Genomic DNA, 22,917 nt, shown 5'->3' with positions numbered 1-22,917 from the left:
TTTCCCGCTGCCACTTAAGGTCAGCAGCATTGGCACCTGTGACCTCACGTCGCCCCACAGCCCCGCATCACCCTGCGGCTCTCTGGAGACCAACCAGGGTCCCCAGCAGCACCGATGTTCTCCCACCAAACAAGTCCCAGCGCAGGTGGCCGATGGGATGGGGGCACTGGCACTGGGCCCCCTGCTCCCAGGGAGGACCTGGGGACCGCCATGCTCTGCCCGTAGGCTGCTGGCGTGGCCAGGCACCGTGCCCCAGGCACAACCTCCTGCCGAGCCCCTGGTCCCGGAGTCTGGCCATGGCCGGGGCGGTGCCAGAAGGGATGCAGGCGGAGCAGTAGCCAGGTTGCCCCCAGCCCCAGGAGGCAGGTCCTGGCCAGCCAGGTGAGGGCAGGATTGCTGGGCAGGAGCCACGCTCCCTGCCAGGCTGCGCTGCCTCCCCAGGCAATGACTCGCTTGCAGCCCCCAGTAAATCTTTTGCCAGCTCTGGGGACGATCAGCTCTATTTTCGGTGCAGAGCAGGACGGTGCCCTACATGGCCGGAGAAGGGGGGCAGAGGGGTGCTGCCTCTGCGCCTGGTGCTCTGCCCCTTCCACCTTCTTCCCTTCCTGCAGCAGCTCCGTGCTGGGAGCAGTGGGGCTGTGCTGGGAGCAGCATGTCTGCGCTGGGCAATGCTCTCTGTGCCTGCCTCAGCCCAGAGAGGGGGACATGGCAGGATACAGAGGTCCCCTGGTCCAACGGGTGGGTTCATGCCTCGGTTTCCCTGCTGCACCATTTCTGGCAGCTTCTCACAGCCCTGGGGTGCTGGGAAGGTGCGTGCGGAGCCGGCAGCCCCTGCTGCTCATCCAGCCGGCGTTGTTTGCATTGGTCAACACTCGCATCCTGAGCCCCCGCTGCACTTCTACAGCTTCATCACAGTTACGAGAGAAACAGCCTCCTGCTGCGAGCACAGCCCTGCGCAAGGGGAAACACTTGAGCGGGTTTGATGCTGAGCACCCACACGCCTTCTGGGGGGAGCCTTGCCCACCATGTCCTCCCCAGCTCCCTGCTGGCCCTGGGTGCAATGAGCTGGTGGGTCTCAGCAGGGATGTGCCTGACGGCTCGGGCATGCCGAGGGCAGGAATGCCCTGGCAGAGCGTGCAGGCAGAGCGGTGCCAGCACCATCCTGCTGTGCTGCCACTGTGCCAGGGAGCCAGGGCACATCCCTGGGGAGTGGGGAGGAGAGGCACAGGGGGAAATGCCTCCCCTTCCCGTGCTGCTGCATTGCCAGGGCTGCACCCAGGCCTGCCGGCAGCAGGGACCACGCGGAGGGAAGGGTCAGGGAGGGCAATAAAAATAGATCCCTGTGACGCTCAGTGCTGCTGGCTCTGGCTTTGAAGTGTGTTTGCAATGTGGGCACAGCCCCAGGACTTGGTCCCACCTGCTGCCAGACACACATCACCTCATTCCCTGGGTCAGCAGCCCCCGGACGGAGATAAGAATGGAGGGAAGGGCCCGATTCCCCTGTCGGATGCTCCAAGCGCAGCCGGTCCCGGCCCTGCAGTCCCCGAGCAGGCAGCTCTCGGCTCTCCGTGGCCAGGGAAAGGCTGTGTGGCCGTGGGCGAGTCATGGCAGTGTCTCGTGCTCCAGAGAGGGAGTGGGCACGGGGCCCTCCCATGGGAGCAAACCGCAGCGGGGGGTGGTTTGGCTGCACCAGCTGAGGCTCCCGGCACCCGGGTGGAACCCAGGTTTTCGGTGCATCCTCGGTGGGTGTCAACAGGCTGCGGCCAGGGACAGGCTCCGTCTGAGATGCCACCTGGAGCAGGATTGGTGCCCCTTGTGCATCCTGCCCACAATGGCACGGTGCTGGTGGGGCCAGCTCGGTGCAGGGTGAGCGGGACGGCCAGCCTGGTCAGGGGGGCCAGGAATGAGGCAAAACCACCACAAACAAGCCAACCCTGGCCGGTGACTGAGGAGGAGGCAGTGGGGGGATTAGGGCTTCCCTGCCCAGCCCCACTGAGGGGCCGGCTGCGCCTGCAGGAAGGTGATTTTGGAGGGAGGGCTGCAGGGCCAGCAGCCACCTGCCCGGATGGCCTCGGCTGCCCTGCCCCACGCTCCATGTTGCTGTCACGAGGGCCTCGGGCACCGCAGCCCCTCAGCATCCCTGTCTCAAGCTTCATTTGCTGCTTGCTGCTGAACTGAGAGATTTTAATCTTTTAATCACGTTATGAGCCGAGGTGGTGCCGGCCACGCACAGGAGGAATGTCTGGAAGTCAGCAGCGCCCGGCGCGGCGGAAGCCCATCCTGCCCCCACCCACATGTCTCCACCATGTCCTGCTTGGGGACCCCCATCCTCCCCAGCCTGCCTTGTCCTGCCTGGGACCGGAGACCCGAGACCAGCACTGGCCATCGGGGCCCAGGACCCCGGCCAGGGAGCAGGAGCAGGACAAGGATCAGCTGGCAAAGGGCTGCTGGGGCTGCCCCTGCCCCGCCACAGGCACATCTGACACACGTCCCTGCGGGCAGCAGCAGGAGCGAGGGACATTTCCGCATGTCCCAGAGCCGCCGAGTCCAGCTGCCAGTGCAGCAAACGGGGAGTGTCGGAGCAGGCGCTCAGAGGCATTTCCATGGACCTGACCCAGGGTGTGATTCCCTGATGTGTAATAGCAGAGAGAGGGGATCAGGGTGACTTTAGATTGAGAAAAAGGCATGGAGCTGTGGGGGGGGGTCTGGGAAGCCTAAAGGACCTACGCAATAACCCCACGGGGAAATAAAAGCCCCTTTGTTTTTGCTCGATGCTGGTGTTTTGTCAGTGGGGAGCTGGGAGCTGCTTTCACAGTGCCTGTGCCCCAGCTTTTACAGTGCCCGAGCCTTTACAGCCCAGGCTGCCGCTGCATGGCCACGTGCTGCCCAGAAACCCTCCTGAGGCTGCAGACTGCCGCTGGCTCACTGTCTCTCATCGCTCTGCATTGCCCTGCATCACCCCGCACCACCCCACATCGCCCTGCATCACCCCACATCGCCCCACATCACCCCGCATCGCCCCCTCCCCAGCTGCCCCCCCAGGCTGGGGCAGGACGGGGCTGCGGAGCTCGGCCACGCTGGTGCCTACGGCTGCAGGTTTTGGGGCGCAAGGCCAGGCAGCTGTCGGGGGGAGAAGGTATTTCATGAAATTCCTGTCATGTGGGCATAATTAAAGCTTCTCGTTATCACGGTGTTAGCGGCAGCGAGGGGCGTGCTCTCGGAGGGGTGCCGTTGCAGGAGGCCCCACGGCTGCAATTAGGTGATTCTGCCCTCCGGCCACGCGGATTTAATTACTCCCTTCCCCGTGTTTTCTTCCCGAGGGGAGGGGAGAGACGTCCCGCAGCCCAGCCCGGCACAGCGAGGCAACGCAGAGCCGCGGCAGCCCCCGCCGAAGAACAACAAAGCCCTGGAATTAGAGATGTGCTGGGAGTTTACTTTACCGCAAAAAAATGTCAGAAATCCGTATTGTTTGGACAGGGATTTGCTAGGGATCGCTAGATAAAAGCCTGGCAGGGACCCAGCTGAGGGGGAAAAAGTCAGCCAGCTCCTTTCTCGTGGTGGGGACTCGCGGCCGAGCAAGGGATGCACCACACCACCGGCGCGGGGGGCTTGGGGGCCAAGGCATGGGCAGGGACGGTCGGTGCCTTCGGGAGCCAGAGCAGCACCGGGGCCCGGGTGCGGCGTGGGGCCAGGGAAGGAGATGCCAGGCAGCCCCGTGCCCGGCACCAGCCTTGAGTCTTTCCAGCGGGAAACATTTCAGCCATTGCGGCATCCTGGGTACTGGGCTCAGCTGTCCGGTGATGGCTCCACGGCACGAGGAGCCCGTCCACAGCCCGATGGGACATCTGCCCGGTGCGCGGGGCTGGCCAGTGCCAACGGGCAGGAGCTGGGCTGCAGGGGCTGCTCTCGCCCCTCGGGCCCCCCCGGCAGCTCCACACTGGCCAAATTTTTGCAGCAGGGGCAGGGCAGCTGCTCCGGCCGTGCCCATACTCAGCTGCTCTCCTCTCCCTTCCCCGCTCGCCCTGGCAGCGGGGCTCAGCTCCCGGCTGCTGCTGCTCGGGCAGCAGCTCAGACCTGCAAAATGCCAAATCCCCCTTTCCCCCAGGGCCCAGCAGGGCCTGTTCCCCCGCGTCCGCGCTCAGGATTCGCATGCCTCTGCACTGCCCAGCTCGGGGCCCGCAAGCACAGCCGTGGCACCGCCGCTGGGTGCTGCAGGCTCTGGGGGCTGCTGGGTGGGGGGGTGCCCTCCCCAGGCTCGGCATGGGGACCCCATGCTTGGGCTGCAAGGAGCCACGCCAGCCAGATGTGCAATGAACAGCAGCCACATGTGCCCGTAACCCCTGGGCACGCCTGGCCGTGGGACAGGGACGGTGAGCACCTCCCCTGCCTGCTCCTCCCTGCCCGCTCCTCCCTGCCCAGCTTTGGAAGAAATGACAGCACACGCAGATCCATTTCACATCTGATATTTTTTTAATACTGTTCACGTCTAAAATGACCAAAACCAAGCCAAGCGACCCTGGCCCCTCACCCTGCCTCAGGCAGAGCACAGGAGGCCCGTGGGCTCCCTGGCCGTGCGCACCTCTTCCCTGCCCACTGCTGGGTGCAGGCAGGGCACCCCAGCACTGCAGGCAGGCTGCTCTGCGCCCGCTGCCAGGAGAGGGGACTCCGCACGGCTCTGGTGAACGCATTTAAATAATAAGCTAATGAGCGGCAAAAGCAAAGGCATCTTAATCACGTCTCCTAAAATAGCAATCAGCAGCTGCTCCTCCTGTCCCAGCAGCGAGGGGGCCCTGCCCACCCCGCAGTGGGTGCCCCGCACCTGGGCACGGTGCCCAGGCAGCCGGCACCAGGCTGTTACGGCACTCGCACCGCTGGCAGCTCACGGTTACAGTAAGCGCGGGGTCCAGTGGGGCGTGTGGGGAGCGGTGCTCAGGCTGGGTGCAGCGTGGGTGGGTGCTCAGTGCGGTGGCACGAGGTGGGTGCTGCCGTGTCGCTGGTGGCACAGACCCGGCTGCCTCCCGGTGCCGCAGGGATGGGGGGCCGGGGTCCTGTCCCACGTCCCCGGGAAGGCAACGCCGGCCGAGCTGCCGGCTGTGGGGCAGCCCCACAACCCCAGAGGCCACCTTGTCGTGGGGATGTCTGCTGGGGGCAGTGCTTTCCCGCACCCCCTGCCCCGCGATGCAGCAGGCACGGTGCAGGTGACCGGGGCATGGCGGGTGGGGAGGGCGGTGGGGTGGAGGCCGGGCTCTCGCCGCAGCCCTGGCCCAGCTGGGGTGCCGGGATCAGGCTGTGACAGGGTGCCCCGGCCGGGCATGGTGGGGGGTGGGCACAGGGGTGTGTCTGGGACCCGGCCGGGTGCTCAGACCACGAAGCGGAGACTGTATGTCATCTGATGGCCATTGTCCCAGGCATAGAGCACCTTCTCCTTGGGGTTGTAGTCGACCTGCGTGGTGAAGGCGTACTGATTGAGGAAGGGCAGCCGGAGCTCTGCCTCCGTGTCCGTGTGTGTGTCGAAGGCGTAGGAGATCTGCCCTTCCTTCTGGCTGTAGGTGTCCACAGCATACAGGATGCCGCAGATGATGAAGCAGTTCCCGTAGGCGTTGCGCTTCAGCCCCGTCTTCCAGGTGGTCTCCCTGCGCACCGAGAGGTCCCCGGGGTCGAGTCGGCTCAGGACGATCACCTCCTGCTGTGAGTAGTCGTAGTCCACAGCGGGGTAGATGACCCAGAGCCCGCTCTCATCCACAGCGAAGTCGATGTCCGAGTGGCCTCTCCACTTCCAGGGCGTTGTGTCCTCATACACCACGTCGTGGAGCAGTGCCCAGCCCGCCACGTACCGCTCCTTCAGGTCGTACTTGATGATGTTCTTGGTGAAGGCGCGGTTGTAGTAAAAGGCTCCCCGGTACACCACATGCCCAGTGCCGATCCAATTGTAGGGAAGCTTGTAGAGATTGCTCCAGCGACCTGCGAGCAGTTGGGAGAGGCATTGGGCCCCCTTGCAGCACTGGGGTCCCGTGCATGATGGTCCGCGTGAGCCAGCAGTGGCAGGGGACTTGTGTCCCGCTCACTGCCCCATGGGTGCTCCCCAGCTCAGGTCCCTGTCCATTCCCCACCACCCCCGGATGCGGCACAGCCGGCATTGCATGGCGCTGGGCACCCACCCAGGAGGAGCCAGGGATCCTGCGCCTGCTCAGCTGCTAGCCCTCACCCTGCTTGAAGTTGTCGAGGCTCCTGAACTCCACCAGGCTGTTGCCATAGTAGTAGTTGGTGACATAGATGCGGTCATCCTTGGCCGCTGGGTCCTTCATCCAGGCCCCCTCGTTGCGCCCGTAGCTGTGGTGCTCCGTGGGGGGCTCCACTGACTCGATGGTGCCTTCGCACTCCACCTCCTTCACTGGGTACCGAGGAGGAGGAAGGGTTACCCCTGCCCGGGCAGCCTGCCTCCTCCGGGGAGGGGAAGCCCTTCCCTGTAGCAGGGCTATTGCTGGCCCAGCCTGGCCACGGGTGCTGGGACCACCAGGCCGGGTGCTCCCTCCCAGCGCCCCCTGCTCACCCACCTCTGTTTGGCGTTTCGGGGCCTGGGGTACTGTCAGCCCCCTGCCCGAGGACAGTGGCGGGGGGGCTGCGGGTGGTGGTGCGGGGGGCCGGGGCGGTGCTGGGTGCAGCTGTGGTGCTGGGCACGGCGGTCTCTGCCCGTGCGACAGCTTGGGCTGGGATCCCCTCAGCTGCGGGGGGCGGGGGGCCCCTCTCCTCCTGCCGCTCCAGCGCAGCCGCCCCCCTCGTGGGGCTCTCTGTGGGGGGATGAGCCGGGGGGTCGGCGCGTTGGCGGGGGAAGCCCCTGGCCCTCCGCCCCGCTGAGCAGCACCACGGCAGGAAGGTGCTGCCAGCCCCCCACACCCCTGCCCTGTCCCAGGGACTCACCGCGGCTGCCGGCTGGCCCCTCCACTGCCCCCGCCTGCCCAGCCTTGTAGTAAGTGATGCCCCGGACCACGGTTTGCTGGTGCGCCGATGGCTTGGGCTTGGGCTTGGGCATAGGCTGCGAACCCCCCCTGGCCTTCACGGTATCCTTTTTGGGCTTCTCGGGCTTCAGCTGCTTCTCTTTGGGCACTCGGGGGGCTGCCCTGTCCCCCAGCGCCTTGTGGGTGCTGGGGTACCGTCCTGCTTCCTTCTCTCGGCCGCCCGCCGTGTCCTGGGGGGCACAGCCCGGTCAGACCCCCTCCCCTCCCGTTGCCGGACAGCAGGCGCAGGCACCAGCCCTTGGCTGCCGGTGTGATGCACCCCGATGCGCTTGTGGGTGCTGCCGGTACCTGCCGCGAGCCTTGGGGTGCCCGGCTCTGCCCTCCGGCAGGAGAAGCCCAGCGGCACCAGCCATGCCTGTGAGGGGCTGGGTCCCCGGGGGGGTACCTGTGCCTTGCTTTCAGGGACGGCGGCAGCGTCCTTCTGCAGTAGCTGGTAGCCTAGGTTGGAGATCTCCTTCTTGATGCTGATCATGATGTCAGAGTAGTTCTCATAGCGTCTCATCTGGTTGGTGAGGTGCAGGACACTCTCCTTCATGAAGTCATTCTCCCTGCTCAGGTTGGTCTTGATGGTCTGGAAGAGAAGAGAGGTGTGGAGCCCCACTCGGGGAGCCCATGGCACCCCCGGACAGTCCCGAGCAGCCAGATGGGACACACCACGGGGACAGTGCCTGCAGGAGCTCGCTCACCTCCTCCAGCGTGTTCATCTGGGCCACCACCTTGCTGATGTAGGAGTGCACCTTCATCAGGTCCATGCTGTAGAGTGTTCCCTCCAGCAGGTCCACCATGGACTGCAGCTGCAGAGGGAGAACTGGGGCTGGGGCACAGGACAGGGCCGCGCAGCTGCTGCGGATGCCCCCACGTGTCCCCGTCCCCACTCACGACTGGAGCACAGGAACCGCACTGCTCCGTTGCCCTGTGGGCCTGCTGGGGCAGGAACGGGGAGCGTGGGCTACTGCGTGTGGAGAGGGGATCTCTGGCCCCCAGCCCCCAGTCCCACCATGCCCGAGATACCTTGAAGAGCTCGGGCGCCTGCTTCTTCAGCTTCTCCATCTTCCACTCGTTCTCGCAGGGGTTGAGTGAGGAAGGGGGGGCAGTGCAGGAGCACTTGCAGTCAGCCCCCGAGCTCACCGTCTCCACCGTGTAGAAGTCCTCCACCCGCATGCTGCCATTCCTGACACGGCTGCAGGCATCCTTGCTGAGCGGCCGCAGGATGCACTTGCAGCGGCAGTCAGAGCCCTCGGAGGTCATCCGGACCTGGTCTGCCTCGCCCAGGGCCTGCAGGGGGGACACAAGGCAGTGGGGTGGCCGGCAAGCCCGGCGTCCCACAGAGCCCCACTGACCCCAGCAAGCCCTCATGGCTGACTCCCTCTCTGCCGCATGCCCAGAGGTCTACAACTGCCCCTGGGGCTCCCAGCCATGCCCCAAAGAGCGTGGGGCACCGTCCAGCCCAAAGCACCCTGTCCCATCACCCTGCACCTGGGCGATGGTGACAAAACCCAGGCAGCCGCTCACCCCCGCAGCCGCCAGAGCATTTTGTGCCCCAGATACTTCGGTCCCGTTTCTGTAGCTGTTTCCCAGCCTCCAGCAAGACCTGGCAAGAATGAGCAGGGACGGTGGCAAGGAGACCCAGAAGCGCCTCTGTCCCCCCGCGCCCACAGCCCGGAGCTGACACAGGGTCTGTTGTTCGTGGTGACACGCAGCCACCTCAGGGCGAGCTCGGCCCCTCCAGACTCCTGCAATGGCCCGAGGCACACACTCAAGGAGTCCCTTGTTTTCACACATGGCCCTGACTCACGCCATGGAGCCCAGGGTGCTTTTCGGCTGGTTTCTGCAGATAAGGAGCTGTTCTCCCCACGCTGCGCTTGGGAACAAGGCTGCGGCACTGCCTGCCCCACGGGACGGGGAGCTGGGTCACCCTCACCCCCTGCCACCGGCTGTGCACCCGTGGGGGACGTCTGGGCTGGTGGGGAGCATGGCCGGGCTGCACTGGGTGTCCCGTGTGCGGGGACGCGCCTGCTCCGAGCGCTGGGGTGGGGGGGCAGGAGGAAGGGGAGAGGCAGCGTGGGGACTCCGGCGGGAGAGGGCTCTGCCCGGAGGGATTCTGACTCACCCTGGGAAACTGAACGGTGGTAGAACTGGGAAACGACCTTAACTCTGGCTCTCCCATCCTCCCCCCGGAGCATAGCGTGGCGTGGGAAAGGGCAGAGGCCCACAGGGCCGATGTCCTGCCTGCAGGCAGCACCCACGGCCACGCAGGCACCTTCCTTCCCCTGCCCAAGCGGGCGGACGTGCTGGTGGCACCCGGGCAGCAGCTTTCCCCGGGCTGCCCTCCCGGCAGGGACCCCCAGTTCCCCACAGCCACAGGGGCCAGGGGCTTCCCTTCCTAAAGCGGCAGCAAAATCTCTTGCATTTTGCATTTCAAAAAAGCTGCTTCTTTCAAAGGGAAACGAAGGTCCCCCTGGCTGGGAGGAAAACGCCAGGCTGCCAGGGCTGTAAATTGAACAGGAACTAATCAAGGTCTCGGCAGGGAGCAGCGGGGCAGGGAGCGGGACCCCTTCCCCAAACACCACCTCTCCAGGCTCTCGCACCTCCCTGGGGCCCCCTGACCTCCCCAAGGCAACGCCAGCGCTTGTGCAAACAGGCAGGGCGATTCACAGCTCGGCGGTCAGCTGCCGGCCCCTCCGTGCACACCCAGGCAGCTCCTCGGCCCCCGAGCTGGGCTGCAGTCCTCGCCATGAGCTCTGTCCCTCCGTGTGCACGGTGCTGCACGAGGTCCGGGTGTGCACACACATCCCCGTGGGAACTCTGCACGAGGTCTCGGTGTGCCCCGACGGAGCCCCATGTCAGCACCTGGCTGGGGTCCCCCGTTCCCACCAACGCCCCAAGCACCAACCACCGGCGAAGCTACCTCTGCCGCAGCACAGCCCAACGCCCGGGGACACGCCGCAATCCCGCCTGCCATCGGCACCTTCCGCAGGGAAGGCCTGCAGCTGCCTGTGGCTGGAAGCTCATTCCCGTGGGAGCAGGCGGCTGCGGGCTGCGCGTTCCCTCCCACGGCCCTTGGCAGCGCTGCGGCGGGAGGCACGGCCGGCGCGGAGGCCCCGTGTGTCCCGTGAGGTGGGGAGCGAGCGGGCTGGAGCCGTGCACAGCAAACGCGCCCGGAGCAGCCCTGTCAGCGGCTGTTTACACTGCGCGGGGCCCGGCAAACAGAGGCTCCCCCGCGGCACGAAGGGGCGACCTCTTCTCCAGGGCGCAGCCTCACGGGCAGCTGGCCGGGCAGGCGGCCGGGCGGGCGGGCAGCCAGCGGCCCAGGGGCCCGGCAGCTGCTTTTGTCTTACGGCCACGCAGCACCAGAAAAATCTGCTCACCTCGGGTCGAGGTGTGAGTGGGTGCTGGGGGCTGGGGAGAGACCGACTGCCCCTTCCTGGGTGCTGCGTGCACCTCACTGCGCAACAGCCAGGGCAGCCGCCTGCCTTCACGTGGGGTAGAAACATTAAACCTCATTCTGCCTTTTAAATGGCTTCCTTAAACAGGAACCGTATGTTCTATTTATACAGAAAAGGCTATAAACAAGGAAGTCTTAAAAAAAAGGCCCCTGCGCGATCCATTCTGCAAGGGTCACTCCGCCTCGGTGCCTCAGCTGCAGGGTGATGTCTGCCCAGGCATCCTCCGCCAGCCTGCGCTCGGCCCTGCCCCGACCCTTCAAGAAAAGCCCATGCCACACGTGGGACCTGCTCCCCGGCAGCGCGTGGGTGGGCCAGGACACGAGGGCACGAGGCAGCGCCAGCCGAAGGCCAGCACGCTGCACCGGCTGCTCGGGGAAAAAATCTAACAGCTCCCCAAGAAACCTTGTTGGGGGCTGCTGCAGCCCCAGGGGGTCTCCGGGTGGTTCTTTCCCTGAATGCCCCTGCTCACCGCAGACCCAGGCTCAGGGTGCAGGCAGGCGGGTGCTGCCCCTCCTCCGGAGCTGGGTCCCAGCTCTGCGGGGGGTTCTGCACACCCACGGCTGGCACGGGAGAGCATCCCTGCGCTTTGCTGAGGGTTTCTTCACTCCCGGTTTTCGGAGCTGGATAATTTTCCCAGCACTGCCTAGTTTCAGGGACCTCTTGCAAGAGTGTCCATGTGAGCAGAGTTTGTGCCATTATTTGGAGAAAGCGGGACCTTTGACAATGAACCTTGGCCAGCTTTTAAGCTGTCCTTTGATTGCTGCCAGAGGACTTGTCTAGGAGGAAAACACGCTGTGTTGATAAGCACGCTGCCACACCGCAAGCCTCCTGCACAGCTGCTGGAAGGCATGTCCCCGTCATGGGAGGGAAACCATGTCACCCTCCTCTTCCTCCTCCTCCTCCTCCTCGGCTTGGCACAATGCTTTAAACACGTCCCGCAGCATGGCGAGCCGAGGCACAGCGGGGCTGGCAGAGCTGGGCCGTGGCTGACGGCGGCCAGGCCCCGGGCGCTGGCGCTGCTCGGGTGTCCCATGTTGGTCACAGGGACGCGACCATGTGAAGCGCTTGTGTGGCACACGGATGCCCACTGATGGGATCTCATCCAAAGGGCAAGAACTGCAAAAATACCTCCAAGCACAGCAGGGAGCACCTGCGCGGAGGCAAGGGATGGAGGAGGTGACACCACCGCGCAGGTCCATGGGCTGTGGATCCCAGAGTCCTTTAGACAGCATCACCCCTGAAACCCTGCTGGGAACCCCCCAGCACGAGGCTCCCCCCGACACCACTCCCAAGCCAACCGCTGCCAACAACAGCTGTGTTTTCATCTTGTTCCACCAAATGACTCGGAAAATCCTGGCTTTTTAACGCTTTGGCGATCCTGGCATCAGCGCCCTTCCTCCCCGGGGGCTGCTCCCACCTTTTCCCCCGGGGCTGGGTCTCGATGTCCCGGCTCTGGCCTCGCCGGGCCCGCAGCAGCGGGGAGGGCAGGAACCGGGGGCTCTCGGATCCACGCGAGAGACTGGCTCCCACGCACCGCCGCGTCCCCCTCCCGCACTCCTCCCAGCTCCGCGGGGGAAGTCTTGCCCGGGCCGTTCTCCCCGGCACAGAGACGCCAATCGCAGAGCTCATCGCCGGGCTTCGGGCACCTCCCAACCCACCAAGCCCGCTGGCAGCCCCGAGCGTTCCCTCCGCCGAAACCCCCGCAGCGAAGGGGGCACCAGCCCCAAACCGCACCGGCCCTTTCCCCGGGAACGTCCCACTCTCCGCACCGGGGGGCGGCCGGGCTCGGTGCAGGGGCGGGGGGGGCTGTGCCGGCGCCCCCCCCCCGCCCCGCTCCCCGGGGGGCCCAGGCAGCGCCTGAGCGGGGCTGCGGGCTGAGCGGAGCTCGCCGGGGCGTCGTGCCCCCAAATCCGCTCCGGCAGGGAAGCACCGTCTCTGCCGTCCGAGCGGGGAGTCCCGGCCGCAGGGACGCGGGTCCGCGGTCCCCGGCGCAGGTTGCGGTGCCGGTGCCGGTGCCAGCCCGGGGCGGGCACCCCCGCCCGCTCCGCTCGCTGCGGGCCCTGCCCGTGTCGGTGCGGCTGGAGGCGGCGGGGGGCCCCTCCGCCTTGGCACCTCCCCGGAGCCCGCCCGGGCACAGCAGCCGCCGCCGCTGCCGCCGCCGGGGCCTCCGGACCGGCACCGCCCGGTACCGCCTGCCCCGACGGCGCCGGCCCCGCGGGAAGGGGGGGGGGGCTACACCCGCTCGCTCCCGGGCACCCGCGAGGGCACGGCGGGTAGGCGCACCCCCGGTCCCGATCCCAGCCCCGAGCCCGGTCCCGACCCCGGTGCCGGTCCGGCCGGTGCTTACCGTGGCGGGGCCGCGCGCCGCGGCCAGCGCCGGGAGCAGCAGCGCCGGGAGCAGCAGCGCCCGCATGGCGAGAGCGGCGCCGAGCGCCCGCACCGAGCGCCCGCTCCGCCCGGCCTGGCCCGGCGGCGGGGAGGAGCCGCCCGCCCGTCCCGCCCCGCCCCGTCCCGTCCCGGCGGCGGCACCGGCCCCAGGAGCGGCGCCGCGGCGGCGGGGGCGGCGCGGTCCCGCCCGGGCGGAGCTGTCCGGTGCCCGCCCCGGGGTCGTCTGGGCTTTCCCTGTACCGGGGCTGGCTGCTGGCCCGCACGGGGCTGTCCCGTACCCCAGGCTGCCCGGTGCCCCGTGCCGGGGCTGCCCCGCTCCCTTCCCGGGCTGCCCGGTGCCCTTCTCCCGGGCTGGCCGATCTCCTCCTCTATCGAGGCGGGTTCCCCGGACGGGCCCATCCCGTGTCTCCCCGGGGCTCCCCGGTTTCCCCTCTCCCGGGCTGCCCGGTGCCCGGTGCCCGTGCCGCGCCGGGGACGCCCCGTGCCGCGGGGCAGCGCTCCGGGCCCGGGCGGCGGGTGCCCCCTAGCGCCTCTCCACTCCGGGCGCACGGGCCCGGCGAGCCGGAGGGAAGCGGGGTGCGGCCCCGCTGTCGGGGCGGTGCCCGCGGGGCGCAGGGACCGGCTGTACCGCCCGCACGGCACCGGCCGCGCCGGCCGGGGGGGGGGGGGGGGGAGCACGGGAGGGCGGGGCCGAGCGGGGGCGTGGCGACCCCCGCGGGTACATCCGGCCGGCGCGCCCGGACTACGTTTCCCGTCGTGCCCCGCGGGAGGGCGGGGCGGCCCGGCCCGGCCCGGCCCGAGCGCGGCGCCCGCAGCGGCGGCTCTGGCTGTCAGCAGCGCCCGGAGCGGCCATGGGGCAGCGCGGCCGCCGGGGCCCCTGAGACCCGCCGCGCCCCGGCCCGGCGCGGCCCCGGCGCCGCCATGGAGCTGGAGCCGCCCGCAGAGCTCCCGGAGCCCCGCGCCGCCGCCAAGGGGCCGCCCCGCAACGGTGAGTGGAGCGCGGGGTCCGGCCCGGCCGCGGGCGCCCCTCAGGGCCCGAGAAGGAGGAGGGGGAGTGGGGGGCCGTGTGGCGCGGGCCCTGCCGGGCCGGTAACGCGCCGGGGCGCGGAGCCGCGCGATGCCGGGGGCTCCGCCTGCCGCGTCTCGGCCGCCCCACCGGGGTGCAGTGGCGGGGGGGGGGGGGAGCTCCCGGCGGCCGCAACTTTCCGCGGTCGTGGGGCACAACAAAGGGCCGCGCCGGCCAGCGCGTGCTGCCCGCCCTGCCCGCCGCGGCTGCCCCGCTGTCAGGGTCCCGGCTGCTCGGGCCGCGGGGCAGCGGGACGTGCCGCTCAGCCGCCGCCACCTTCGCGGGGAGTGGCGGGGCTCCGCGCTGCGGGACGAGCGTGGGACGCGCGGGGTTCTGCTGCGCTTGTCACGAGTGCCCCTCTGAAATCGAGGTGTCCCCTGCTAATTTCCCTTCTTTCATGCGCACAAAAAAGTATGGGTGGGTTTTTTTTTTTCCCCCTCCCCATTTAAACCTTACGTATCGCGACTGTCGCAGCGCGCTCCGCTGGGGCGAGGCGCGGTGCTCCCTATCGCTGCTGAGACTCTCGCGTTCCGCTGCTCCCCGCGTGTTTTTCGGCGCGGCGTGAACTCGGTGTCACGCTGCCCTCGGTACGGGCTCGCCGCGCGCTGCCGGTTCTCCCCGCTGACATCTGGGTGCTGTGCACCCCCACACCCCCCACCCACCCACCCCCGATCGGAGGGTGCTGCTGCTGCCGCTTCCCGGCGGGGCTGCGCGGGGAGCCACAGGCACCATTTGGGACGGACGCTTTTTACACTTCCAGTATGCAGATACCGCATCTGCACTTGAATGTCCCTGCCAATTTTTATGGTTTACAATTGCATTTTACCATCTTAAGGTACCCTGTTCTACAAAGGATTTGCTCAAACAAAAGAGGCTTCTTATCGGGCAACATCACTGGCGTTTGCTGGAAACAAGCCCTACCAAAATATGCGCGGTGCTGGCAATTACAGAAATGGGTGTTTCTGTAATTACCCTGAAATGTAATTTTGGATTGTGTCCCTTTGTGAGGCTGCTAGAAACATTTTATTCCTCTCTTTATTAGATGATAGTTTTCATGCTTAATACTTTTTGAACTTCCTGACTTAATTTGGGAAGCGTCTGTTCCCTTGGCGTCCTTAATAATGCAACGACATTAACGCTTTGTCTGCATTAACTGTTTTTCCTACAGAAATGTGGCCCTTTTGGGCAAATGTCCTGATTCATCAGATTAGGTTTAAGCATTAGTTGTGTGTCTTTCATAGCGATTTCATGTGATGGACGTTCTACCTGTGGCTGCGGTTAGTCTTTTGAATGGATGATGTAACAACTTTTTACTACTTTGCCTTAAAAAAATGTGAAATAGTGGCCCGGTGTTGAGACATTGCTTGACCTTCAGTCTTTCTAAAGCCTACAACAGCCAGGGGAGGAGCAGGAACGAGTGGCTTGTTACTGTGTTGGCTTATAAAATATCTGCAAACGGTAATGAAAAATGAAGAGTCTTTAATGTTTCCTTTTTTTAAGGAAGATTCATAACACTTTTGGTACCTTGAAGTACAGTATCTTCACTCTTTATGGAAACAGTTAAAATTGTATGACACATATATCTTGTATGTATATATAGGTTTGTATTCTCGGTGTCTGTGTTAAAATCATTAATGAACTTAAGCTCCGCACGTGGCTTCTGTGTTAACCCTGAGTAAAGTGCCACAAGTTTATTGGCATCTTCAGTGAAAGAAGCCTCAGAATAACTTTGAAATGCAGTGACGTGATTTTGTGTTGCAGTTACGGTAAATTACAGCCTCGCTATTTGAGGGGGCATTTGACGTTCTTAGAATATAAGATGATGGTTTTTCCTTACTAATTTGAGTACATCCTCTTCCACATAAGAAACATATTTTGTCATTGAGCAAATCAATGGCAATGAGTAAAATGAATTCTTTTAAAAAATAATTTCACTAGGGCATTCATTTTTCCTGTACTACTAGCAATTATTTCTCAACAGGGTGCCATTTAAGACCATTTTCCCTGTAGCTTCAGTTGGCATCTTTTTCCTGTGTGAATGAAACGTGATGGCTTTTACACAGTTTTAATTATTTTGTGTTTTAACTAAAATAGCGGTAAAGCAGGTTATCTAGAATTAAGGTAACTTTGGACACTTTGTGTGGTATGGTCTTAGAAGACAAATTTTAGTAATGGGAAACTACTTGAATTTTGTGTTCCCTTAAAATTATCGGAGTTTCAGATAAGTAGATTACTACTCTAGATGAACTTCATGCCAGAGAGAAGAAGAAAGTTGTAAGAGCTCAGAGAATGTAAAGTTGAAAAAGAAAAATCCCATTGCTTGTATCCCTTCCCTTTTCCACAGCGCGCTCAAACTTTACTGGCGCACGCTGACGTTTTTAGTGGTTCTTTATGCTTGATTGCTTTGCATCTGATGAGATAAGCCTTTGCTTAACAAAGACGTTTTCATTGATATAGTTAGGTCTTAGTTTGCTTGCTATAAACATCCCTTTGAAGAGTTAGGAAGAAAAACAAATTGGCGAATGGCAATGCTGCTAAAGTCAAATGTCTCTGAATAAACAAGAAGCTACAGTGTTATTTTGAGTATTGGCTTGTTGAATGTAGGTAGCTCTTGCTTTTGTGATTAATAATAATAGACAATAATACATAGTAGAATTCTGAGCTTGGGTCTATGATGGGAAATAAAAAACTTTTAATTTACAAAGAACTTAATTCCTTTGTTATGATTTGATTTGATGGTAGGATGGAAAAATACCTCTCGGTGTAAAGTTGGAAGTTGGTATTGATGGCTTCTGTAGATCATTAATCAGGAAAATGGGTTTATGCATGCCTTTTTGTACTAAAAACAGGACTAGCAATGTATGTTCAGCAGATGCGGTGTGTGATGTGACACGGCAACAACAGGATTTTTTTCCCCTGTTTCGCTATAAAAGAGTATAAAGATACTGTATTATAGAAAAGGGGGGAACTTTTCTATCTAGGAGACTATTTCTTGATTGTTGGGAAGCAATAGTCATCTTTGTCTTGTCTCTGGCAAGTCATTTGTGATATTTTTTTTTTTGGTGGGGGTGAATGTGCAAATGATTTATTAAATTACTGTTCAACTCTTACATGGTGGTAGCTTCAAACAAATGCATTTACGCTGGCATTCTCTGAGAATGAGAGCACGGTTTATCCTGTTGATAAACTGCCTATTTAAATAAAGCCTTCAGCAGTGTAATCTGGTAATTCTAATGAAGTCATTTACATAAAGAATTGGCCCAGGGTTTCATCAGATGGTTGCTGGTGAGCTGAAATGCATTCTTTCCCTCCAGCTGTATTAAACTAGCCTTTTGATCCTTGCCTTTTTCTAGCCTTTAAGCCAGTGTGGTTATCACTTTGCAGAGTTAATTGAGAAAGGGAAGTTGGGGGACAAGAGGACCCTTCAAGGTTTAGCTTTAGTCTTAATTATTACAGTTCTAATTACCTAATTAGAAGACTTCCAGATTTTATATGTTGATAAAAATGATTCTGTACAGGTTTTGTTAGAAAGAGGAAATACACCGCCAATAGTGTAGCTTCAGTGAAGTTCTTTATTGGTAAATGATTACCAATAACTTATCTTGGAAGCAGTATATGTCTGGAGTATCTTAATTCTACTCCAGCTCTTCGATAAGGAGGTTTCATTTGCAAAGGGTGGACCCGGTGTCCTTCAGAGAGCATAAGTTACGTGTATACCTTCCGTTGCCTAATCATCCCGGCTATAGGTTTGTATAGGTGGTGAAAATTAAACTTAGAGAAATGTCTGATCAGTGTGAAGGGTTAATTTAAGCCCTTTTTCCCTTTGTGGATGCATCAGGAAAAAAAACTTGATAAAACTTCACCTAGGCTGTAATGCCAGGGTGACTACAGACTGCTGTGATGTCCTTGTCTGAAATACCTCAGCTGGAACTTGATGGAAGCCTTAAATATTTTTCATGGAAATATAATCTGGAATTGTGAAGCCCTTGAGACTAAATCTCAAAATTCTCTTGTCATGTAAAACCCCATCAGCTCTTCCAGCAGGAGATATGAATTGCAGTGGTAGGTATTTCCCAGGGTGTGTGGTGCGCTCAGGTCAGCGTGGGGGGTCTCTGTGCTGTTGACTAACCAGTTAGCAGGTGTACTCTTCCTGAGCACCCTGGCACTACCGAGAACCGCAGGGTTTATCTGCAGGAATTGTTTTGGGGCCCTCGGATCCTGAAGCCAAGTGATTAAACGATGGCTGTCACAGTTGTAGTAAAAAAACTTGAAAAGAACTTCTGGTCTTGGAAAGTTCTGCCAAACACCAACCTGTCCTCTTCATTCCCACAGCTGTAACTTGACTTTTTTACGTTGTTTGGCAATATTTACTACAAATTATTCTTAAGCATATTGTTACTTTAGATGTCTTGTGTATGCTTTTGTCAGGAGATGCTATATCCTGGGCCAATTCTATCAGCAGCTGGAAAGAAATCCCCTTGCTGTGGATCACAGGCAGTGATCGTTCTCACCCGCAAATAACTTAATGTACTGTGGCATTCCTGGTTACTGGGGCTTTGGTTTAAGGTGGGTAACAGTTCAGCTGAGATCTTGGCTTATCTTGCAGTAGAGTGCAAGCTCAGAGCTTGAATTAAGGTAGGCTTGTTCCAGAGTTAGATCTGGGTGTCAGTTTGGCAGGGACTGGGGTCGCCTCGCTCAGCCTCCATTGACTGGTTTCGGTACTAAAAGGATTTTGTTTTAATGATCTTTGTGTATGACTATACCATATTTGTGGCAGTATCCCAGATTTGACATACTAATAGCTTGCTACTACCAATTTGCAGGAGCAAGAGTGTCCTTAGTGTCTCTGGCTTTGTGAAGCTTTTCTCTGCCCACTTCGATTTTCCTGCTCACCTGATACATGCTGTATTGGTCTGTCACCCTAACACTTGAGCTGACCTTTAGTATTTCACTTTGATTTACATAGTGCCTCTGCTCAGTTAACTGTCCCTATCACAGGATGATATCCATAAAAATGACACTTCCTAGTCTTGAAAAAAAATCCCCAGGCCCATTGGCGACATGTGAAAAGGACACCCAGCAGGAAGAGAGGCCCATGTCTTGAAATATTCATCAATCATTTTCCTGGCACCAGGAAACCAATCAACTCTTCTAAGGGGTAGAGCGTAATCAATCACACAATGTGGGAAACGGGGATCGCTGGCCCTACCAAAAGTGTTCCTTCATGTTGACAGAGTAAAAGTGTTGTGTTTGGGCTTATTCACAAGTAGTAACTTACACCCTTGGTATAAAGGACTCCGTCTTTTGTAAAAGACAATTGGTGAAGAAAAGGATTTAATGTTGTATATGCAGTTTAAGCTTGAACTAAAGATTTTGTTTCGAGTGATGAAGTTGAGCTATGTTTTGCTTTCAGATCTTTTCTTTACCTTTCTATATGTGATGGGTGATGGGTTTGCCTCTGGTTCCCAAACCTCCGTGTTCTATAAGTTCAGCAGCACGCTGTTTTTTCTAGAGGCTGAGAATTTTAAAATTTTGTAATTTTGCCGTGCAACAACTTAGTTTGCAATACAAGCTATTTCAAACTTGATATTGGGGAAGAAATACACCTCTGGGTGCTTGTCCTCTTTTTCTATCTTTAACTTCTGTTAAAGATATATAGGTTGCCCTATACAACATATACAACAACAGTAGTTGTTGACATCTGTAGGATATTTTATTGTAGCAAGTGGATAGGGGTTATTTGAATTCTTCTTTTCTAGTAAGATGCTATAAAGTAGAACAGGAGTTGTTTAACTTTGTTCTTTCTATGGAAACCTCTTCAACAGCAGTTACATAAGAAATGCTGTAACATTTATGGTAAAATAATTGGCAAGTAGATTGTGAGACTTCCTTCATCAGGAAAACATTTCTTGCATGCCTCATAGGAAAAAAGAGGCATGGAGCTAATGGCCCTAACGAGCTCTGGCTTAGCGTTGCTCTGCTGACGCCTGATGGATGCGTGGCTCGGGCAGTGGCGGGTGGCTGTGGAGGCAGTGCTAACCCTGGGGGCTGCCGGCCCGCGGCCGTGTTTGGGGGTGCCGCTGCTGCTCTCTGCTTCGGTGTGTGTGGAGGCGGAGGGTTTGACATGGATTTGGCTGTGTGGTTCGAGTGCTGTGTGTGTTTTCATTTTCTATTTCAATAGCTACAGAAGCTTGAAACGAACGTTGCGACTTTACAAAGTCTACCACTCCTTTACAAATATACTCAGAACGTGCCAGTTTGTCCCAGTGGTGGAAGGCCAAGGGCCTTTTGTGTGCCATTTCCATCAAGGGCCAGGCTGGTGGCTGCTGCTCTCGGGGCACGGCTGGAGGGGCAGAGGCTTCTCGGGGTCCCCAGCGCCTGGGCATGGCCGTACGGGTGGCCCCAGCCTGGCTCTGGCCACAGGCAGCCTGCCGCAACAGGCACTGCCCGTGGGGCTGCGGGACCAGCCAGCGGCCTCTGTGCTGGCCTCATGGAGAAGGTGAGTCAGGGCTCCAGCGACTTGTGTCAAGCGTTAAGTGCATTTTCCTGGCATACTGCTGTCTCCTGTAAAACACCTTAGGAATAACAGTAAATGTTCCAGTGCATCCTGTATCTGCTGAGAAGGAGCATTTCTCACCCTTAAAACTTGAGAAATACGGCATCAGAAATACTCTTGACTTCTTTTTTTAAAGTTTTTCAAATCCTGGTGTTCAATACACATCTTTAAATGACATGCTGGGGTAGTTTAACTGCCATAGCAAGTCTCAGAGCATGTGGCTGTAGCTGGTAGGTGCCAGAGGTGACCCAGCAAGCCCTGCTTGCAGAGTGCCACGGTTGTCTCGGGTATTGAAAATGGTATGTGTACAACAGTTAATAATGAATAAGATTGCCGGCTGCTCTTAAATGCTGAGGACAAAAATCCCAAAATCCCAGTTAGTAATTAAAAGCTTTGAAATGACCTTGAATCTAAAGCTGTCTTGAAGTAAATTTATGACTCTTCTCCATTGCAAAAGAGGTTGGGTACAACAGTGTGCTGTGCTGTTTGGTAAAATGTTTCATGGCAGCCTTGGATGAACACCAAAGATCAGAAATAATCAGAACACAGTTGATGTGCAAAATGGCCATGTGGAATGGCTGCAAGTACATCTCTAAAAAAAAAAAAATGAAATGGGCTGGCTATAGGTAGAAAAAAACAGAATAAAACTGCATGTCCACACCTAACTGCTTGGAAATTTTTTTTAGAGACTTACTGTAATAGTTTACCCTACTTAATGAGAAATCCAGCTGGATATTTAGTATCTGTTTTTAAAAACTCCTTTTTTTCATAGTCAGTGAAGGTACAGAGTTACTTGTTCTGTAAGTGTATGAACTTAAACAGCTTCAGCAAGTCAAGCAAGTACCGTTACTGTGGGGTGCTGCTCTGAAGGGCACGATTCCAGCTCTGCAGCTTTCTGATGTAGCTGGTGGTTTCTTTGAGGTTCTTAATTCAGCACTAGTCTGGTCTAAAATGATGTTGATACCCTCTTTCTTATGCCCTTTTTGAGCTATTGCTTTTTGGATAGAACCTTGTTTATTACATATTTTGAAAATTTTCCTTATAAAAGTTGTGCTACTTGTCAGTAAGGAGGATAACACCCTGTAGCTCATAAAATGAGCTGCTATATCTCAGAGGTTTGCATCCACATAAGTATCCATAGCTTAAAAATGGAGGATTTGCATGACTGAAGTTAGGTGAAACCTGGAGTGGAGCTGACTGAGGTGTGCTGGAAGCTCCTGCTGTAGGTGTCCCCAGCCTGCCTTGTGCAGCTTGGCCCTCTCCAGAGCACCAGCACGGTGCTAGAGCAGTTCTCATTCTCTTTGGTCCGCTAAAGACCTAGTCGCACTGGGATTATTTTTATCTGTGGTTGAGTAAGAGGTTTTCAAGCTGGGATGTGGTTTGTGGTTGGGGTGGGGGTGCAGTAGGCTTGTGCTCAAATGACAAGCCTTACCCCACACTGCTGGCCAAGCAGAACACGGCCATCTGCGAAACGTGACAGTGATGAACAGCAGGGAGTGCCCAGGTGGGAGTGTTCCTCTGCTTTTTAGAGTGATTAATTTCTAATTAACGTATGAGGAGAGAACTCAAGAGTCTCTGGTTTGGTAGGATGAAGATCTCCAGTGTTGAGGCAGTTGCCAGAGAAATAATATCAGAACAAACGTGGGCTGTGGTGGACTTCTGCCCCGCAGAACTTTGCAAAGGGAGCGTGGGAGCCGTCCACTTTGGTGCAAACTTGGCAATGCTGCAGCAGTGCAGCAAGTGAGGGGCTAAATCACTGCTGGAAGCTGATGGCTGCTGGGTGCTTATCTGCCACTTTGGTTTATGGATTACTCTTTACTTTTTATTAATTCAGTGGAGATGTCTGAACCACTACTCTGCAAGCTGTCTGCTGCAACTTCTTCAGCTCCCTATATGAAGCTGAAAATACTGTGAAGAAACCAAGTATGACTATATATTCTTCAGGCTATGTGTATAGCAGTTAATTGTCATACCTGTGTCTTGTCATACCTGTGTCTTGTCCTGCCTTGGCTGGCTGGTCTGCAGCCTGAAAGACTGACCCGTGGGTCCTGTCCCACGAATGCTGTGGCCTTGTAGAGAGAGGGAAGAGTCCTAATGGCAGCACCAAGCGATGCCTTCCTGAGGATTGCCGTGCTGTATGAGTGCTGCAGCATCCTCCTGCAGAGCAACAGGAATACAAGCCCTATCACAGGGATTAAAAATTAAGCTACAACTGTAAAAGCATGTTAGTATTTTTTGTGACTAATCAGCTGAAGCGTGCTCTCCCTGCACAGAGAAGCTTTGCAGATGAGCATGCTACAGGTCAGGTAGCTGGAAGGCTCACGTGGATCCCCCGCAGATACAATGGAGTACTGAATCTCTCCCCTCACCCACATGCAAGACTAGCATCAGCCTGAATTGCTCCTCAAATAAAATGTTGTCTGACTTCTTTTAATTTGATTCGCT

The 22,917-nt window shown here is 58.5% G+C and overlaps 3 protein-coding genes across 5 annotated transcripts in view; 1 reads left to right on the top strand and 2 right to left on the bottom strand.

Moving 5' to 3' along the window:
- Positions 1–4,451: 4,451 nt before the first annotated feature.
- Positions 4,452–13,438, bottom strand: OLFML2A (olfactomedin like 2A). Its single transcript, XM_075772852.1, has 8 exons — positions 12,810–13,438; positions 8,028–8,291; positions 7,703–7,810; positions 7,402–7,587; positions 6,919–7,186; positions 6,555–6,788; positions 6,206–6,391; positions 4,452–5,961 (listed from the first exon to the last, which is right to left on the bottom strand). Exons 1-8 carry the CDS (start codon positions 12,873–12,875, stop codon positions 5,360–5,362), a joined length of 1,914 nt encoding a protein of 637 aa, XP_075628967.1. The 5' UTR covers positions 12,876–13,438; the 3' UTR covers positions 4,452–5,359.
- Positions 8,304–12,487, bottom strand: LOC142604671 (uncharacterized). The gene has a single exon (XM_075772877.1). The coding sequence runs from the start codon at positions 9,431–9,433 to the stop codon at positions 8,525–8,527; it is 909 nt and encodes a 302-aa protein (XP_075628992.1). The 5' UTR covers positions 9,434–12,487; the 3' UTR covers positions 8,304–8,524.
- Positions 13,439–13,628: 190 nt separating the features above from the next.
- Positions 13,629–22,917, top strand: part of NR6A1 (nuclear receptor subfamily 6 group A member 1) — a 98,309-nt gene continuing 89,020 nt past the window's right edge. For all 3 annotated transcript variants that reach the window (XM_075772873.1, XM_075772871.1, XM_075772870.1), the window contains exon 1: positions 13,629–13,838. In XM_075772873.1, coding sequence (XP_075628988.1) covers positions 13,772–13,838 — 67 coding nt within the window. In that variant the 5' untranslated portion in view covers positions 13,629–13,771. The remainder of the gene's footprint in view (positions 13,839–22,917) is intronic.

Source organism: Balearica regulorum, chromosome 20 (genome assembly GCF_011004875.1).
Source record: "Balearica regulorum gibbericeps isolate bBalReg1 chromosome 20, bBalReg1.pri, whole genome shotgun sequence".
In the NCBI taxonomy this organism is placed as follows: domain Eukaryota; kingdom Metazoa; phylum Chordata; class Aves; order Gruiformes; family Gruidae; genus Balearica; species Balearica regulorum.
Note: the sequence above shows the minus strand (reverse complement) of the source record. Positions and strands in the feature narration are given on the sequence as shown.

Bases quoted from the DNA above. Each gene is read 5' to 3' on its own strand.
- OLFML2A (XM_075772852.1), bottom strand. From the start codon at position 12,875: ATGCGGGCGCTGCTGCTCCCGGCGCTGCTGCTCCCGGCGCTGGCCGCG. The intron at 8,292-12,809 runs GTAAGCACCGGC...TCCCCCCTGCAG, and splicing joins CGGCGCGCGGCCCCGCCACG to GCCCTGGGCGAGGCAGACCA. The intron at 7,187-7,401 runs GTACCCCCCCGG...TGTGCCCCCCAG, and splicing joins TCCCTGAAAGCAAGGCACAG to GACACGGCGGGCGGCCGAGA.
- LOC142604671 (XM_075772877.1), bottom strand. From the start codon at position 9,433: ATGCAAAATGCAAGAGATTTTGCTGCCGCTTTAGGAAGGGAAGCCCCT.